Source organism: Eptatretus burgeri, chromosome 26, assembly GCF_056783735.1.
Source record: "Eptatretus burgeri isolate ZD-2024b chromosome 26, Ebu_testis_v1, whole genome shotgun sequence".
In the NCBI taxonomy this organism is placed as follows: Eukaryota; Metazoa; Chordata; class Myxini; order Myxiniformes; family Myxinidae; genus Eptatretus; species Eptatretus burgeri.
This window is the reverse complement of record NC_140986.1, coordinates 280,988-300,827: the sequence shown is the minus strand read 5'-3', so window position 1 is coordinate 300,827 and position 19,840 is coordinate 280,988. Positions and strand designations below refer to the sequence as shown.

The window sequence follows — 19,840 nt, the reverse complement described above, 5'->3', positions numbered from 1 at the left end:
GTGCTCCTAACGGATACACAACTTACCCATACCGTATTCGACGTGTCCCAGCGTTTTAGACACATTTTTCAGAGGTCGGCATACGCTGGCTAAATCGTCAAGGTGTGACTGGATGTTGACACTTCCAATTTTCAGGCGGTTATGATTTAAATCGGCGAGCGGCAGGTTTTTAACAGAGAGCGCCACGAGTTCGTCGGCGATACGTGCAGCGTACTATGACTAAGTTAAACTATCGTTGGGCATAGGTTGTGAACGCCGACAACAGGCTAAGCATTCGTTGGTATAAGTTATCTTTAACACAACAAAACGTTCTGTGCCCGTTACTAATACGTTATGCATACGACCAACATGTTATGAATACGACCAAAACTTTAAAAAAAACCTCAAAACTTCAGCGTACGCCAACGTTTTACGTGCATTTTTATACGTTGCCATTCGTGGCTAAAACGTCAAGGTGTGACTGGGCCTTAAGTAATAATGGTTTTGATGGTGGTGGTTGATAAACGATGCTTGATGATCATGGAAAGTTCGAATGGTGAGTCTCGTGAAGTACTTGCTGTTTCGGCGGTTACCTGGTGGGATGAGTACAAGCTATTCCAGAGAACTGTGCCAGGTGTTGTCAGTTCCTGCTGTTCTTGAGAACACCTGGTTCGTCAGTCAGTGCCTGCTTCTCCGAATAACACCTGGTTCGTCAGTACCTGCCGTTCTAGATGTTGTTGGTGCAGTACATATAGATTCAGGAGTGGCAGGTGAGCGCGATTGGTTGACTGCCCCCTTCGGAACGTGAACCCTCCTTCCGATCACAATGAAGGTTGTCTGTCCCTGTTTGCACACCTGGATTTGTGGACCTCATTTCGTTCCGAGAACATTTTGAACATACCTGTTAATTCATGAACTTTTTCAATTCATGAGATTCAACTCATATTTCCGAATTCTTATTTTATTAATATCATTATCGTTTATTAATCTCATGTCGTCATGTCACCCCCCACCCCCCCCATCCCATCCACCCACTCTTCCCTTCTCTTGTAACTCTTCAACAGTCTGGTTACTCGAGCGATACCTCCCGAAGTGGTGAGTTTTATCCTTCCTTGTTCGAGGAAAGAGAAAATGTTTTTTACGTTCAAGAACGAATCAATGAATGAATAACCTTGGAAATGGTTGAATGAATTATGCTGAACACAAAAAAAGGTTATTATTCGTTCAACAAACTCTCAGCAATCAAACGATGGTATATTAATTGTTTTATAGTGAAATATTTTTAAAATCCGGATTGTAATGAGTTATTTATTTAATATTTTCACCAAAGCTCATGGATCTACAGGATCTACGTTCTCTCTGCAGGATCTACAGGTGAGAAACCGAAACTTGAGCTCGTGTGGATCTTCGCACCGAACTGGTCCGTTCGATGGTTTCATGTTCGTTTTATAACTTGGATCATGAACGGTTTTGGATGGGATTCACGATCCTTACCCGAGCAATGGATGTGTTGGTGATTGAGAGTGTCGGGGTCTGTGGGGGTCTTTGTGCAACTCTTTCTTGAGCAGTTCATGTGCTGCTCACATTTAAACCGTCAAACCCGGGTTCGATTCCTTCCCGCACAACAAACTGTCACCTTGCTACGTCACGGGCAGCCATCCTTCGGGTGAGATGTTAAGCCGGCTGTCCGTCATATTAGCATTAGCAGTGAGACGTTTAAGAACCTTCAATGTCTTCCACGAACAGTCGGTGAGTTATCACCGGCACCCTGTACAAATTACAAATCCCTGCCCTGAGTGACTGTTGGGAAGGAAAGGTAAACCCACTCTTTCGAATCGAATGATGAATGAAGTGATGAGGTATAAAATGATGTCATACATGTACAAGAGGGAGGGGAACACGTCATGGATGGGATTTCCATTCACAATTCAATTCCGGCTCCGCTCCAGACATCGTGACATTCACTAAATCAATGAGTTCCTGTGTGAGTACACAGCACGAATCAGCACGGGAAACACAAGTTCTCGGTACGGAGTGAACGTCACGTACCGGGTCTGGACCCCTTGTCCTCGGGTGCACCGACCATGGACCCGCGATCTTCCGGAGAACCTCCCGGACCGACCACGTATCCTCCATCGGAGCCGCTCGTGGATCCCGGGGTGTTCTCTGAGATCTCGGGTCATGGTGGACCGCACGTGGTGTCGGGTGAAGGACGGTACGCTGTGGTAAACCGAGTGAAGAGCGCGAGCTGTTTGGGGAAAAAGCGAACCGCGAGATCGCGGTGTCTGATTGGTTCTCGCCACATCACGTGTCCATGATTTAAAATAAATACAAAGATTGAACGTTTCGTTTTAACCGATTGTTTGTGTTTCAGATTGTGTTGTGAAAGTGAAAATCGAGTCCGAGTTCGTCGATGATTATTCCCTTGATACGAAACATCGTTCTTTATTTTCTATTTATCGACAATCTTCCTTTCATAACGGAGTTATAATTATATGGGTATGTGGGTATGTAGGGTATGTGGGTATGTAGGGTATGTAGGTATGTATCATCTACTCCTCCGGGAGGATTTGACCGAGGAAGCTGAAACTTTCAGGGATTAATGAGGGAACCCCGACATTGTGTCTGTGCAAGTTTCGATTGATTCCATCAAGTTTTGAGGAAAAAGTTAATTCAGGACCCTTCGGGACCCCCATTCATGACGATAGGAGGAAAACCACGGGGTAACCTTCCCGGGTCAGATTACGGTCACGTGTGTGTCCGAGTGGTGCTCAGGTTTCGTACACCAGACGACGGTCTCCTTGGGCTAACCTGAGGCTGTCCCTTCGGGTGAGTGCCTTTAATGTCCTTTCCCTCAGAGAGGATGATCACCTATCTCTGTTATCATCTGAGCTCAAGCGTTTAACCCGAACACCTCTCGCTTGGTGTGCGTGCGGAAACAAAAAAATAAAACAAGCCGGAAGGCAGCCATGGGTCGCCGAGCATCCGATGACCTTTGACCCCTGATCTGAGTTAATCTAGTACTAAGCACTTACGAAATTGCAATCGAATCAGTTAGCCCGTGAATGAGCAAGGGGGCTTTGAATGGTCATTTTGCCCGAAAAATGCACTCATTGTCCTTTGACCCCTGACCGAGCCGAGATAGGTCAATATGTCCTGAACCAAAGTTCTAGTACTCATTGAGTACGATGTACCTGTGAACTTTCATTCGTATTGGTTAACCTGTGTAGGAGCAGGGGTGTCTTGAATGGTAATTTTGCCCGAAAAATGCACTTATTGACCTTTGACCCCTGACCTACTCGAGATAGGTCATGATGCAAATGAGTAAAGTTGTAGTACTCATTACGGTCTGTAAGCATGTAAAGATTCATTCCATTCGGTTCAACCGTCTTGAAGCGAGTGTACTTTGAATTTTCAGCGGGAATGCTCAATGGCCCTCGGACACCTAAGTTGAGAGGGTTGCCATTTGGAAACTATAAGATCAAGAAAAAAATGGATGTCACATGGTGGATAGAGAATCACCTTCAGATTATGCATATCAAATCTCATCGAGTTCCATATGTTGATAACTACTCGGTATCAATTTGAATGAAAAGTACCGAAAATGCGGTTTGATATCGGAAATCCCCAAAATTCGAGGGGGTGCTGTGGGTGAACACAGATATAAATCGAAAATCCGGCTCCAATGTTTGTGCACAATGTATTCCAGATGATTAGTGTGAATTTTCATGACCATTTGACCATAACCCAAGGAGGAGTAGCATTTGGCACGAAGGCACCTCCAGCTCTCGTATATTATCGATTTTTGCCCTTTGACCCCTAACCTAAGCAATATCAGTCAATATGTCCTGAGGCAAAGTTGTAGTACTCATTGCGTGCTATGAACCTGCAAAGTTTCATTTGGATCGATGCACTCACCTGGTCGCTTGGGGGCCTTCAATTTTCGGGCATACCCCATTTGTAGGGGGCGCTGCGGGCAAAGTATTCCATATATCACAAAAACCGGAATATATTTGGTACCGATTTTGAAGGTTTTTCGGCTGTTGCTAGGGGACCAAAGCGTCCCTAGCAACCATCACAATTCCCAAAGCACTTGGTCATAAGATGTACCTACCACCCGAGTTTGGTCAAAATCGGCCAACGTTTACTACCAATTATGCTGATGACAAACAAACAAACAGACAGAATTACTGACAATAAGGGTCACCTATTTCGGCGACCCAACTGTTCAGCCTGGTGGATGTTTATGTGCCGCTCTTCCGAGTGCTATTGCACTGTAGTTTGGAACTGTCAGGTCAGGTATGGGAGCATGTGCCAGAACAGCGCGTCGCTGCGTCCACTTTCCGCCGGTACTCCAGGGGCCTCCGTCTGGCCATCCCCCAGGCAGATGCCAGGCCCATCCCCATCTCCTTGAGATGATGGTCAACCTGCTGCAACCATGAGGCACGTGGTCGGCCCACTGGCCTCCTCCACTCATGAGACTCCCTCGCTGAGAGAATCTGGTGAGCAGGATCAGCGCCAGGAAAACGAGCCACATGTCCATACAGCCGCAGCTGACGCTCACGGACTATGCAGGTAACAAATCTCATCCGAGTCTCTCTCAGCAACCGCTCGTTGGACACAAAATCCGACCAGCGATAGCCAAGGATTCTCCGAAGAGACCTGGTACCAAAGGAATTAAGTCTCCGTCTCAGATCCTTGGTCAAAGTCCAAGTCTCGCACCCATAGAGCAAGACTGGAAGTACCAAGGACCTGAAGACTCGGACTTTCGTCCTCCCGCACAGGTACCGGCAGCGCCACACCCCATGATCCAGTGAATCCATGACTCCCCAGGCCCGACCCAGACGTCTATTGACCTCCGGCTCACAACCTGCGGAGACATGAATATCACTGCCAAGGTAAGTGAATCTATCCACGACCTCAACATCCTCACCACAAACAGACACAGACAGGACAGCAGCATCCAAGATGTCACCGAAAGCCTGGATCTTTGTTTTGACCCAAGAAATCCGTAATCCCAACGGCTCCGACTCCTCATTCAGCACCTCGAGGGCCCCCAAGAGGATGTCTAAAGTCTCCGCAAAGATGACTGCATCATCTGCAAAATCAAGGTCCGAGATCTTGACATTGCCAAACGATGCACCGCAACTTGATCTCTCCGACATCCTCCCAAAAATCCAGTCCATACAAGTGCTGAAAAGTGTGGGGGCAAGTACACATCCCTGACGAACTCCAGTAACAACTGGAAATAAGTCAGAGGCGGTACCACCACACTTCACAGCACTCTCAGTACCAGAGTAGAGTTCAGACATCAGATCGATCAGTTTCGGTGGCACCCCACGAAGACCAAGAATCCTCCAGAGGACATCCCGATTCACTGAATCGAACGCTTTACAGAGATCAACATAGGCTGCAAGCAGCCCCTGCCGAAACTCTCGTCTGCGTTCAGTGAGGACACGAAGAGCAAGGATACGGTCAATCGTTGACCTCTTTGGTGTAAAGCCTGACTGCTCTGGACGCTGGTGCTCAAGCAGATGGTGGCGAACCCTATCCAAGAATTATCCGAGCAAAGACCTTGCCCGGCACTGAGAGCAGCGTCACCCCTCGGTAGTTGTTGCAGTCTTGGCGATCACCCTTTCCTTTCCAGAGAGGGACAACAAGGCCCCTCTTCCAGTCAGTTGGGATGATGCCTGTGTTCCAGGCAGAGCACAAAACTGCATGCAACGACGCGAGTGCAGCATTTCCACCAGCCTTGAGAAGTTCAGCATGGATGCCACAGATCCCTGGAGCTTTGCCCCGTTTCAACTGGTTCACCGCAGCCCGTGTTTCCACAAGCGATGGTGGACCACAGTTGATTCGAGGGTCAGCAACAGGGATTGTAACACCCTTGACGTCCAACTCGACAGCTGGGGGATCAGCCTGGTACAACCGCTCAAAGTAACCGGCCCAGCGGGCCTTCACTTCAGACTCCTCTGTCAAGAGCCTACCACTCTCTGCTCGAACTGCAGTGCTCCGAGGGATGGGCTTGGATGAACGTAATGCGCGAATTCCCCTGTAAGCGGGACGAGAATCACCTGTCCACAGGTGATGCTCTACCCCCTCACAGATTCCTCGCACATAGGCCTCCTTGTCCACCCTCAGTGCACGTACAGTTTTACGCCTCAGCTCCCTGAACAGCTCAGCTCTGCCATTCAGCCTGGCCCTGCGACTCTGGTCAATGGTATCCAGTGTCCCTTGAGAGACAAAATTCTTCTTTGCCCTGCGGTGAACTCCAAGGCATCCACCGGCAACATCAAGGACGGTGGTCTTGAAGGTGCTCCACAACTCTTCAGGACCCCCCAAAGCACCCAGACCCCCCAAGTGTCCACTCAGCCTGTTCGCAAACTCCTCAGCTACTCTCTCATCCCTGAGCTTGGCAACATCCAGCCTAGGCTGGGATGGTACCATTCTCCAGGATTTAAGGTGCAGCTTTAGAGTTGCTACAACAAGCCTGTGGTCAGTATTGAGGAACTGAGCACTCCGGTAGACCCTGCAGTTCTGGATCATCCTCCAACGACCGTCAATGAGGACATGGTCAATCTCCTTTGCCACACCGCCAGCGTTGGAATACCAAGTCCAGCGATGAGCTTGCGGGCGCTGAAACCATGAACCAGCCACCCTAAGTCCATGACTTCTTGCAAAGTCAAGGAACTTAGTGCTATTCTGGTTCATAGTTCCTGACCCATGGGGACCAACACACACCTCATAACCATCCCTATCAGTTCCAGTCGATGCATTGAAATCCCCCAAGACTAGAAGTGTATCTCGTCTGGGGCACTGATCAACCACAGACTCGAGTGTGGCGTAGAATGCATCCTTCACGGTAAGATCACTCGCCTCAGTCGGAGCATAAATAGAGACCACGGAAATGACACCTAAGGAGTGACGAATCCTTAATCTCATAATACGCTCGTTGACCGGTGTTACCTCAATTATCATTGGGGTCAGCTTATTGGACACAGCTACAGCAACTCCTTGGGTATGGTAACCATCAGAGCGACCAGACCAATAGTAGGTGTAACCACCCACCATTATCTCGCCGCAATCCGGTCTCCGAACCTCAGAGAGAGCTGCAATCCCGATGTCCAAACGCTTGAGCTCAGATGATAACAGAGACAGGTGATCATCCTCTCTTAGGGATAGGACATTCCAGGCACCCACCCGAAGGGACCGCCTCAGGTTAACCCAAGGAGACCGCCGTCTGGTGGACGACACCTCAGCACCACTCCGACACACTCTCCCGCAATCTGACCCAGGGATGTTACCCCGTGGTTTCCCTCCTATCAAAGATTGGGGGTCCCGAAGGCTTTGCCCCAATCCCATCATCCGGTGAGCTGCCCTGCGAAGGGAAGCTGCACAGGAGGTACTCCCACGGAGTGAGTTTTCAGATTTTTTTGCGTTTTTGCGTTTTGCGGAATGAAGCGTTTTACGGTGGCTGGAGTGCAAATCCTGCCACCAACCTCCTAATAAGAAGTAACCCAACTGCAGGAGGACGTCCGCAGACACAGTTGGGCACTAGATATGGATGGCCGTTGGCTCACAAGGAGCTCCTCCGCCCTTTGACAGGTTTTGTTTTTAATCCTGCTGGGTGTCCATATCCAAACACCCTCCTCACCAGAAAACCTGGTGGGGGAGACGGTTTAGTCGCCGACAACCCGACCATGGAACAGGTTAGTACAGGTTTACATGGTACCTGTAGCAGGTCACAGATCGAACCTGACCTGACAAAGAACTGTGTTAACTGTATACCTAAGCTCCAGATAACTGAGCTCTCTTCACCCTTGTTTGTCATTCATCAAAGCGATAATATCCACGTGCGTGTGGCAGGTGCTCCCCTGGTGACATCTGGAGGGGTTTTCCACCTGCTCGATACCTGTCAGCACATGCGCTTCCTCGACATTTCATTCTGCCCCCTGTTGGACAAGGCGGTGGCCATCCAACTGAGAAATAGCTTTCCACACATCTCCATCAAGTACACCAGCAGCTGGTGAGGTCACGTGACCCGTTCAGAGCTACAAACACACCTGAGAAGGAACTCTCTGATCCATGCATGAGAAACCGATTACATCATGTCGGTTGAGGATCGTCCGACGACCGAACTGAAAACTAAATGTACAAGTGTGACATGATCATCACGTTTATCAAACATCACGTTTTGAGATTTTTGGCTTAATTGGAGATTTGCTGAAAGGACTGCTTTTTGTCCGTCACCATAATGTACTGAACGTTCAAATTGACAAATGTTGTGCCAATAAATGTTCCCAAACTGATAACCCACCTTTCTTGGAGTGTTATTCTTTCACCTTTCATCCCTACGGCTTTTGCCAACAGATACAAAGGCTCTTTGTTATATTCTCTGGGTATGGGCCAAGGTTCGTGGAGGATCTGCAACACAAATCGTGCACACACGTGCAGACAAATACACGAGACAGCACCGGACAATTTCGCACAAACACGGCCGCTGAGCTTGGGGTGAGTGACGTCACTTCCCGAGGGCACTGCCATCTTTTTTGACGTCACTTCACTCGCCGCATCAGTGGGGCAGTCGAGAGATTTCCTCATCATGGATTCCAACCTACGGGGTTTGTCCACGCCATATCCTTTCAATGCTGAGCGTCCAGCGTGGAAGCAGAGCGTACCATTTTTTTAGTCGTGTGTGTGATTCTGCCAAGGTCGGAATTGAACCGCCTTCCTGCCAGACTCAGGGTTCATGCTCCAACTGTTCTGACACAGAGTCTGAAAGTCTTTGTGGGTGAGTCCACGTTTCGTTGGGCATGTTGGTGAGAAATTATCAAGGTTGTCCTGGACTGAGATCGTGGAGTCGTGGCTTGGGATACCAGGCTTGACTCGGACAACACCAGTTGGTTGTGCCATTCGATTAATGATGCAAAGTTCATCTTCTCGACTACAAGAGAGAGGCTCGTCCGGCTGTCTGACGACATTTTTCTCAGAAAGGGCCCAACGGATCTTCGTCAAACTTTCAGAAGTTCATCAGTCGGTGATTTCAGGATAATAATTATTTTTTTGAAAATTTTGAAAAACAAACTTTTATTTTTTTGTCATTATTTTTTAATCACTTGATAGAGTGCCGAAGCCTTTGTAGCAATATCAAAGGTAATATTAAATTACTTTTTATCAAAGGATCATGGTACCTCAATTGAAAACAAGTCCAACACCAAAGCTTTGTTCTCTGAACTGTGAATGTTAAAATCTTCGAGATGAGGTTGAAAGCCCTGGAGGGAAGAATGGGATTTTCAAATCAGATTGAATAAAACTTTATTTTTGGTGGGGGGATGGGGAGGGGTACATAAAGTCAAGGCTCATGGAAGAGCTAGTACATTGAACCCATCAGGATGCAACAGAACAAACGGTAAAGTGGAGAGAGTGGGGGTACCAGCAGTGGAGTTAAAAGACAAGATGGAGGCAGATTTGGACAAAAGTGGGTGTGGGGAGGAATGGAGGCAAGAAAGGATGGATGGGGTGGACATTATAATGGATGCAGAGAGAAACTCTCAGGAAGGAATTCGGGGGATTCCGGTTCGGTGATCAACTCATGTGGATAACTGATCGGCACTCTCTCCGACCAGTTATTCACAGTTATGTTCCCCCGACAATTTACGTTGAGTTTTACTCTTTCATTTTTAGTTCAGCTGTTCGAAGAACAGAGAGCGTGAGCGTGAAAATGTTAAAATTTTTGGTGCAAGTTATTTTTCCTTTCTAATGTTTTTATCTACCACATTATTTTTTATACGCCCGATATATATATATATATATATATATATATATATATATATATATATATATATATATATATATATATATATATATATATATATATATATATATATATATATATATATAAGAAGGGTAAGAATACTGATTCTGGCTCACTTTTCCCCATGTAAATGAATGGGGACTGTTCAGCGATTTATATTTTTTTTCCCTAAAAATAAATCCCCTTTTTATCCCAAGGTATATTTATTTGTCTCCCCTTTTAACCTGGAGGTTGAACCTCATTGAATTGAACACCTGGGGGTTGAACAGCTCACTCATTGAACCTATAAAGATTTGTTCATTCTCAAATTCCTTCAATAGTTTAATTTTCTTTGCACAATAATCCCCATCTAAAATATTGACAAACAAAACATTTGAATCTTTATATTTTTTAAGATACCCCATTTGTGCCATTACGAAATGATAAACTTCTCTTAATGCTCTCATCTGACCACCTCCTGAGCCACATATCATTTTGAGATTATAGTAAATTGTTTTTTCATTGTTCAATTGATAACCATCAAAGTTTTCAGTCCATTCAAGGATATTCATTTTTTTCTTTACATCCTCTAACTTACTAGTTTTTAAATTAATTCGCTTATTTGTTTTATTTACCTTTGTTTTAGTTATTTTTTCAATAAGACTTATTTGATATTTTTCACATTCATTATGTTTTCCATTTATATACCAAGACTGAGATTTTCTCCACTCTTTAGTTTGATTAATACTTGGTTTAACCATTTATATATTGTGAAAAAACGCGGCGGTAGCCCTTAAAAAACCCTAACCCATCTTCCCATCGTTAAAACATAATCTATTTTATACACTCTATCATACAATATCCATATGGAACACAATCTATTCCATTATCTAAAATAAATCTCTTATCATCAAAGGCTCCTAATGCCTTTTTATTTACTTCTTCACTATATATGTTATGTTTATAACTTCTTATTGTATTCATTTTCCTATATTCTTCTTTCTTATTCATCAAACAATTATAATAATTTCTAAAAGTTATTGATTTCTTTATTACATATTTCTTTATTCCCTTTAACCTCTTATCAATCTGTTCACCATACTTATAAGCATATGCCTTTGCTCTCAATCCAATAAACTCACTCATTACTTTTCCACCCAACTCATCCTTAAACTTACCAATAACCTTTTCATTCTTTTTGGAAAATAACTCACTCTTCTTGCTGAAATTACTTGTATCATATACTCCAATATTTTTCTTCATATCTTCATAAACATCATCAGTTTTTATATCTAAGATAAAACTATCAGTATCCATATACAACAATGAAACATTTTCACCATACTCTTTCTTTAAGTCATTATACAAATAATCATACATCAATATCTTTGATAAATCAAGAACTGCTGTTCCAATATAAATTGGTTTATCCATTACAATACTTTCCTTTTTCATATGAATTGCAGAAAAGTTCTCTGAAAAAACCTCTTCTCTCTCAAAACTTGGTTTATTTATCAATCTCGAAGCTTCTTTCCAAGATGTTGCGAATCTAATGTTTTGTCTGTTTCTAACATTTTCCATAGTCTTTCCAAATACAGCATTATTCATTAATTTATAAAAGTCCCCTTCAAATTTTACTTTTGTATTTGCTCTCATATCTGTATTGAATTGAATATACTTTTTCACCCAAGGACTTTGTTTAAATTTTAAAACTCTATGAATTTTAGCTACTCTCAATCCTTCTCTCAAAAACTGTTTTAAGCTTCTCTGATGCAAAACATATCCCTCTTTATCATAGAATGTTGTTAATAACTTTTCTGTTGATTTACCTTTAATATTAAAACTTTTATGATAATCACTTAACCATTCTTTCTTTGGAGTTTCTTTCTCACATGCAAAAGGAAGATCTTTATGCTTATTATGAAGATCACTCGGGTACCTCAAATCAACTTCAAAATAATAACCTTCTTCTTCGTCATTCAATTCCTCTTGAGAAGAAATAACAATATTCATCAAAGCCTTTTCATAATCCTTTTCTTCCACCCACTCTAATTTACCATAAGGCAGAGATTGAGACATTGCCCATCCATACAAATTATTAGCATCAAAATACATCAAATAATTACTATCTTTTTCACTATTATAATTTGGAAGATATTTATTATTTGCTTTAGCATATCTTTTTGAACATACTTGTGATATTCCACCTCTCTTGGACTTCTCAATCATCAAAAGCATATCAACATCACTGATTAAATCTATATCTTGTTTTGTCATTTTCAACATTGCACTCCAAGCTAAACCAGGAGCTGTGAAATAGTGGGCAGGATCTAATCCATAACAATTTTTATTATGACAGAGTGTTCTAAAAGCCTCAAACACATCAGCTAACAATAAAACATCTGTTTTTAGATATAAATCATGATATTCTCCAAGGTTCTTTATCTTAAATATTTTCCATATTTCTTGTGCGTGTTTATATTCCTTATCACTTATCTCTTCTTCATAAAGGTTATTATAGAAACTTTCTTTTGAAGGAAGTTGTGTTTCTTTAAATCTCATAAATGAATCCATATAATCATAAGGATAAATTCCCTTACTTGTAAGAATTTTCTCTTTACTTTGAATTTCATTCCTTGTTTGAATTTCCTCTCTCGTAAGAATTCCTTCTTTAATCAGAATTTCATCTTTAATCTGAATTTCCTCTTTAGTGAGAATTTCCTCTTTTGGAAAGAATGAATTAAGATTTGGAAAAGAGTCTGTGGAGCTTAGATTTGATGCGAGGTAGGCTAGTGGTGTTCCCATAAACTTGTAAGAATCTAAAAACCTAATACGAGTTATCGGTTTTGTGAATATCATTTTTGAAAATGAAATATACTTTTGACTTGTGTTTGTTATAGCAGAAATATTCCCTGGTGTTTTTGAAAGTTCATTTATAAATAGATGTGTATCATAGTTGGCGCTGTTGTGAAGAAAGACTGGAATAAAAGAAGGTAATTTATAATTAAGATTACAACAGGAATGAGCGGGACCTCTATATTTACCAGTAAGATGACAATGGTCTCTAACTTTAAACTCCTTAATTTCCCCCTCACAAATATGACAGATATTGTTCATTCTAAATTCTAATTTTTCTTCTTTGGTTAATTTCATCGGTTCATTTGTTTCTTTCATTAATTTAGTGAGTCTTATACAATCCTTTTCTAATCGTTTTACAAACTCTTGTGAAGCATTTTTTCCACGATAATGTTCAAGTTTGTTATACTTTTCTCCAACAGATGATTTGATATAATAACAAAAACCACAAGGAATATGTTTTTGATATTTATTTGTATATGGTTCTTTTGGATTAGGAGAAGCAGTATTTATCTTTTTAAGGATACATTCAAAATCAGCGTATATCACAAATGGGTGCATGATAGATTTATTATAATCTTCAAAATAAATCTTTTCACCAGGTTTAGGCATTGTAATTACAGCTGATTTATGATTACTACAATATTTTGAATGTTGTTCTAATCGTTCTTTTGTATGAAATGAATTAAGACATCGCTTACAAGGATATATTTTGTTTGCTGTTCTGAATACCTGAGAAGAGATTAATCTTGATAAATTATTGATGTATGTGTAATGTGAATTCTTTCCAACACTAAAATATAAAAGGTCAATGTGTGTTTCTTCATTTTTATAGTTGTTTGAAATTTTTAATATTTGAACTTTGTTTGTATCCGTTAATCCATATACATTAATAGAAAGATTATTCTTTTTCTCAAATTTAGGAATATCTGTTAATGGCATTGGGAATTTAAAATCTTTAATGTCCAAGGTATTCTCATATTTCATATATTGTTTTACTCTTTCTGAATTACATTTTGGTGGATGTAAGTGAGCAAGAACAGACCAGAGAAAACATTTATTATCATTGTTCTTAATATTAACAACTGCCTTCTTTAGTTTTATTTCTTTTGGTAATTCAATATAAGAAGAAGCTTTAAGAGGGTTTGATTTTAGAATGTGTATATCTAAAAAGATGATTTTTTAATATTGAATCCACTTCCTACCACTGTATTATCAACATCCTCCTCTTGTCTTGATAGTTCTTCATAAACCCCACTATTCAAAAAATCTTGAAATGATGTTATAAAATGAAGATCTGTTCTCATATAAGGAGTTTGTTCTTCATCTTGTCTTTTCATATTCATTTTCACTCCCATATAAAACTTTAAAGTTTTTATTTCTTTTAATGTCTTTTTAATAAATTTTTCAACATCGGGTTTCACTATTTCAATTGATTCAGCTATTGATGATGGACTGGGTTCTCCAAATTGAAAAATCCTTATTTTTATATGCCCTTTAAATGCCTCATCAGTGTTTTTAATATAATAGTCTCCCTTTACTTTAAACTCATTTTTCTTGTGTTTTTGTGATTGAAGATGTTGATTATAACTACTCTTCAAAACATCCTTTGAACAGATATCACAATGTTTTCTTTCCAACTCAAGAGGAGATATTTGATGAAATAGATTAAATGTGTGTTTGTTGGTTCGGAGGTGTTTTCTATAATGTTTATATTCGTGATTACAAACATCGCAGTACGTTGTATTCACCATATTTATAGAATAAAACTTTGCTTAAACTAAAATTTTCTTGATGAAAATTTCGTTTAATTTATAGGTGAATCTGTGCTTAAAAACATTTTATCCTCCAACTTTTTCACTTAATAAATACAATGTTTCAAGACACAAAAGACAAGTTTCAATCAATCTCTTCATCTGTTAAAGATACTGAGAAATATGTCAAGGATGTAAAATTGAACAAAGATAAATATAACAACTATTGGATAAAAACTATTATGGTAAATAATATGAGTTCTTCAATTTCCTTCAGTGGAAGGGCTTTTAGTATACCTGGTAGAACATCAATTAAAGTATCTCTAACAAAAGTTTCTCCTCTCCTTCTAGTAATATATTCAAAACTAGAAAAAGCAATGAAACAAGAAAAAGTATCAAAGAACAAAAACCTTATGGATGAAGCTTTAGAAAGAAAAGATAAGACCATCTGTAATATGCAAGGAGAAATTTGTATTTTTTTCAACAACCCTAAAGATGTAAATCTTGATGAAATAAAGGATGTTAATATATCAGGTGAAATGACATTTCGTTCAATAGTAGTTAACGATAATTTTAAAATTACCTTTAATATAAAAAATGTTGTCGTTGAATCTGATAATGAAAAAAAGTATATCGATATCGATGGTAATATACAACTGAAAGTATAGATGAATTTCAGTTTAAGTAAAGTTTTACTTTATAAATATGCTAGACTTTCCTGATTCTCCATATGACAAATTTGAGAATTGTCCTGCGTGTGAAAGACAGGGATTAAACACAGAGTCAAAAGCCTATAAACAATGTATATTCTGTGATTATCTTCTAATTAATGATAATAAAAAATATAAAAAGGAAAATAATTCTTTTAGATTTACACCAAAAATGAATTACTTTACAAGATTGATTAGAGAAATGAATGTAAAGTATGAGGATGATAACACACCTTTCCTTACAAGGGAAGAAACTGAACGTATAAGAGAAATGTTCAAAGGATTGTTGTTGTATATTATTCATGGATGTAATTTTCAGGGAAATATCAACACAAGATATTGTATAAATAAAATAATGGATTATCTTGAAATTAAACCTGAACTTAGGATAAAATATAGAGTTTCTAAAAAGCCAATAATAAATTAAATAACCTGTTTTTCAAATATATAAATGAATGATTTTTTACCTATTTGGGAAAATAAGATAAAATTTAACAACCATAAAAATCTCCCAAATTCATTAAGATGTCTCATAGTTGGTTCAAGTGGATGTGGAAAAACCTGCTTACTTTTAAAAATGCTCCTCACTCCCAACTTTTTAGATTATGATAATTTAATAATTTTCACAAAGTCGAGTTTTCAACCAGAGTATCAACTACTCTCACAAGGTTTTAATGCTGGTCTTCAAAAAGAAGATATAATAGGTTTATTTAAACGTCAAAAAAACCTAAATGATTATAACATTGAAGATATAATTCAACTATTTTGTGATACACAGAGATGTAAAAAGAAATCAAATCTTATAACTTGTATTCTTAGTGATAATACGGATGATATACCGTCTCCCCAAGATTTGGATAAATCAAAAAAGAACCTCGTTATCTTTGATGATTGTGTTAATGAGAGAAACCAAACGGTAATGGACAGCTACTACACAAGAGGGAGACATTCTTCTTGTAATTGTATTTATCTTAGTCAATCGTACTTTCAACTTCCTCGTCGTTCCATCAGAAACAATGCTAATACTTTTATTTTATTCAAGTTAAATTCAATAGATATCAATAATTTTTGGAGAGATAATTGTTCTACATTATGTAGTAAAAAGAAATTTGAGGATTATATGAAGCACACGACTGAAAAATATAAATATATTGTTGTGAAACAAGATGAGATATTAAGGGATATATTTTTTGTTTTATAAACAATTACATATATAAATGACAACTATTATTATAAATCTTGTGGGTAAATCTGCTTCTGGAAAAAACTTTCATAAATCAAGGTTCTTGTGTAGTACAAATGAGAATATTGTAAATTTACTTAAAAAACACCCCGTGATACGCATTGTATCAACAACAACTAGAGCAATAAGACCTGGAGAAGTAAAAGGTGAAGATTATCACTATATTTCAGTGGAGGAACATATGCGATTGAGGAATGAAGGACAAATATTTGAGGAGGTTTCTCTTGGTACAACAAAATATTCACATTGTAAGAGTGAGTTAAAGAAACTAAAATCTGGTGGTGTTGGGATATTAGAAACTAATCCAGAAGGAACGAGACAAATTATTAAATATCTGAGCGGAGTGAAGATTTTATCATTCGGTTTTGATGTTGATGAAGAAACTCAACACAAACGTATGAAAAGCAGAGATGCAAGGATTAGTGAAGAAGAAATTACAACTCGCATTAATGTTAATAAAGAATTTGATGAAATATTTAAAGAAAAGGATTTATTTGAACACATCTACTTGAATGATGAAGAAAAGGAAAATTTCCCTGTTGATCTTTACAATTCATTAAATGATATTTTACAATAAATAAATGGATACAAAAGAAAGAGCAAGAAGATTTAAGGAACATCAAGAGTTGGTTTCAAAAGTTGTAAAACAACAGGAAGACATAAAGAAGAAACGCAGACAGAAACTAACGGGCGAAGAAGCATTTGAAAAAAAACAAGAGAAATTTTTTAAACCACTTTTAAAAACTTCCCAAGAAAAAATGAAAGATGTTTCCACAGTTCCCACAGTAGAATATACTCCTAGAAAGCTTCAAATGTTAAAAGATTTCAGTCAAATGACGGAGGAAGAATTAGAGCATTTAGGAGAATTAGAATATGATGATGAAGGTTTATTTCAACAACTGGAAGAGATTAATCAACCCCTGATTATATTGTGAATGCTGTTCAAAACAATGAATATTCAGCGGATTCAAAAACCAAAGCAGGACTCATTCCAACAGAACAACCAGCAATATTTCATCTTGTTAAAGAAAAGGTATTGATATTTAATGATGAATTAAGGTTCTTAAGTTCTGCTCAACCCCTGTTAAACTAACTCCGAGATTAATGTTTCTTCTCACAAAAGATGGAAGACAAGGTTCAACTGTGAGGGATGAATCAAAGTATATTGATAAACCATTGGATATGGAAAATAATGATGATAGAGTATATATTGATTTGCTGAACACTCTAAATTATAAGGTTATTCTTTCTGGTAAAAGTAGGAAGAATGAGAAGGAGAAACACATTATTCAGGCTTTAAGTATCCTTGGTTCAGGTATTAGTTTTCTTCCAAATGACCCATCGCAATTAGTTAATAGACTGTTATTGTTGTTCGGCAGTAAGAAGGCTGGAAATAACAATTGTTTTAATGAAGCATCAGCCATTTTAGATCAGTTGATGAACATGAAAATAATTAATAAATCTCAATATAAAGACATTTTATCTCATATTAAATAAGATGAGAAGCACAATCCTGAGTTTTAATTTCACAACAAGCGACCACACATCTTCATTCCCATACCCACTACAACTTGACACAACAAAAGAATATGAGGCATCTTTATTGTCCATGGAGACTTATAATACCTTATTTAATATAACCGAGAAAAATGACAAGTTTAGTTATAATCCGGGAAGTGGATACAAAATGATAACAGTCTCACCCAGAGCATACGAGATTTCTCAAATATCTTCCGAAATTGCTCGTCTTATGAAAGAACAGGGTGATGAACCAAAAAATATTATTATAAACATTCAAAAACATACTTCAAAATCAACGATTAAAGTTAAAAATAACTACAAGGTTGATTTCACAATTGATAATTCATTTAGAGAGTTATTAGGTTTCTCCTCAAAAAAGATTGAAACTAATGGGACGTTTTACAGTGATAATGTCATTCAAATATCCTCAGGAATAAATTCGGTGTTAATTCACTGTGATTTGATTGATGGTGCTTATAATGATGGATTAAAAACAAATACAATATTTTCATTCAGCGCATACTCAACCCCAATTGGTTATAAATTCAATATGGAGCCTAAAAATTTGGTTTATCTACCTGTGTCAGGAAAAACCATACACAGAGTAAATTTTAGGATAACCGACCAAGATAATCGTGTGATCTCTTTTAATGGAGAAGTTATATCCATCAGAATTCACCTACGTGAAGTTTTTCAATAAATAAATACGATGGTTATTGTGAGGAAGCACGAGTTGGGAAAATATAAAATAATTACAGGGGATGGGATGTTCCTTTCCCCGTACTACAAGGGTGAAGGTATGTATCTTGGTAGAGGATACTATAAACCTAAGAGACAAAGGGGTGTCGGACATCAATTTAGAGGAGATGGGATAATTGATACTCTCATGGGTATTGGTTCAACTATTCTTAAACATAAAGACCTAATTGGTTCAACTGCTTCTGCTGTGGGAAATGTAGCAGGTGCTGTAAAGAGTATAAAAGATGCTCAGAAAGAATCTCATAAATTACAAGCAATAAAAGAAATTAAGAAAGGTAAAACTCAGTTGTCCCCCAAGAACGACAGAAAATAATTCAAATACTTGGATCAGGGTTTCAAAAGTTTTAACATCTTTTTTCCTAAATAAATACAAGTATGGAAGCAATTGATAGTATCTATGATTTGGATGATACTATTATTATCTCAAACTCCACTAAAAAGAAGATTACTTCAAGGTAAATGCAATAACTGGAACAGACTGGAATACAAATGGTACAAAAAGTTTTGAAATAAATAATCAACAAACCTATTTGAATCTCTCCGAAAGTTTCTTGTTGTGTAAATTTAAATTCACTAAGGCTGGGAATAACACAAACGCTACACTTGTAAATGATTTCTTCTGGAAAATGTTTGATAGTGTGCGATTGTATATTGGAACACAAGAAGTTGAAGCGGTTGATTATGTCTCTGCTGTATCTGAAATGATGAAATTTACACTCTATACATTCAGTGATAGAATGGGAAAGGGGTCTGTCGAAGGTTTTATTCCTGATATGTCAACGGGAACAAACACAGACCCTGGGTATACTCAAAGGAAAGGAATGTATAATGATGATACAAAAGCAGAAAATAGTTTTACTGTGGCAGTTCCTCTTAAAGGTATATTTGGATTTTGTGATTATGATAAAGTTCTGTATGGTCTTAAAATTAGATTTCAACTACAAAGGAATGATAATGAAAATAGATTGCTTTTTGGTGTTGGTAATGCTTTTGGTGATCAGAATAAATTTGTAATTGAGGAGATGAGTTGGTATATCAGTGAATATACTCCTAATCTTAAAACAGAAGAGATGTTGAATCGAAGACTTAACTCAAAAAAACCACTCAGTGTATCATACCTCAAAAGAAGATGTCAACACGTTAAACTCAATCAAACTACTTACACGTGGAATTTGGGTGTTCTGGAAGGAAAGCCACGATATCTGTGGATGATTTTTAAAAAGCC

General features: G+C 38.6%; 3 protein-coding genes across 17 annotated transcripts in view; 1 reads left to right on the top strand and 2 right to left on the bottom strand.

The window, feature by feature from the left end:
- The window catches only part of LOC147007762 (uncharacterized), an 80,922-nt gene extending 72,631 nt beyond the window's left edge, over window positions 1-8,291 (top strand). For 5 of the 9 annotated variants that reach the window (XR_015053902.1, XR_015053901.1, XR_015053903.1 and 2 more), the window contains one exon: window positions 7,846-8,291. Coding sequence is in view for 6 of the 9 variants with exons in the window: in XM_085866442.1 (XP_085722568.1) it covers window positions 7,846-7,969 (124 nt within the window). In the remaining 3 variants the exon portion in view is untranslated. Of the gene's footprint in view, window positions 1-1,043; window positions 1,075-1,309; window positions 1,354-7,845 lie in introns of all 9 variants that reach the window. The other 4 variants (XM_085866441.1, XM_085866445.1, XM_085866440.1 and 1 more) reach the window with 2 other exon arrangements.
- The window catches only part of LOC147007759 (dynein axonemal heavy chain 17-like), a 552,046-nt gene that overhangs the window by 304,669 nt on the left and 227,537 nt on the right, over window positions 1-19,840 (bottom strand). For 4 of the 6 annotated variants that reach the window (XM_085866449.1, XM_085866451.1, XM_085866448.1 and 1 more), the window contains exon 2: window positions 2,029-2,227. The exons of the other annotated variants lie outside the window; for them this stretch is intronic. In XM_085866449.1, the coding sequence (XP_085722575.1) occupies window positions 2,029-2,115 (87 nt within the window). In that variant the 5' untranslated portion in view covers window positions 2,116-2,227. The remainder of the gene's footprint in view (window positions 1-2,028; window positions 2,228-19,840) is intronic. 6 annotated transcript variants of the gene reach the window in all.
- LOC147007760 (uncharacterized) overlaps window positions 1-19,840 on the bottom strand; it is a 132,314-nt gene that overhangs the window by 49,212 nt on the left and 63,262 nt on the right. The gene's annotated exons all lie outside the window — the stretch shown is intronic.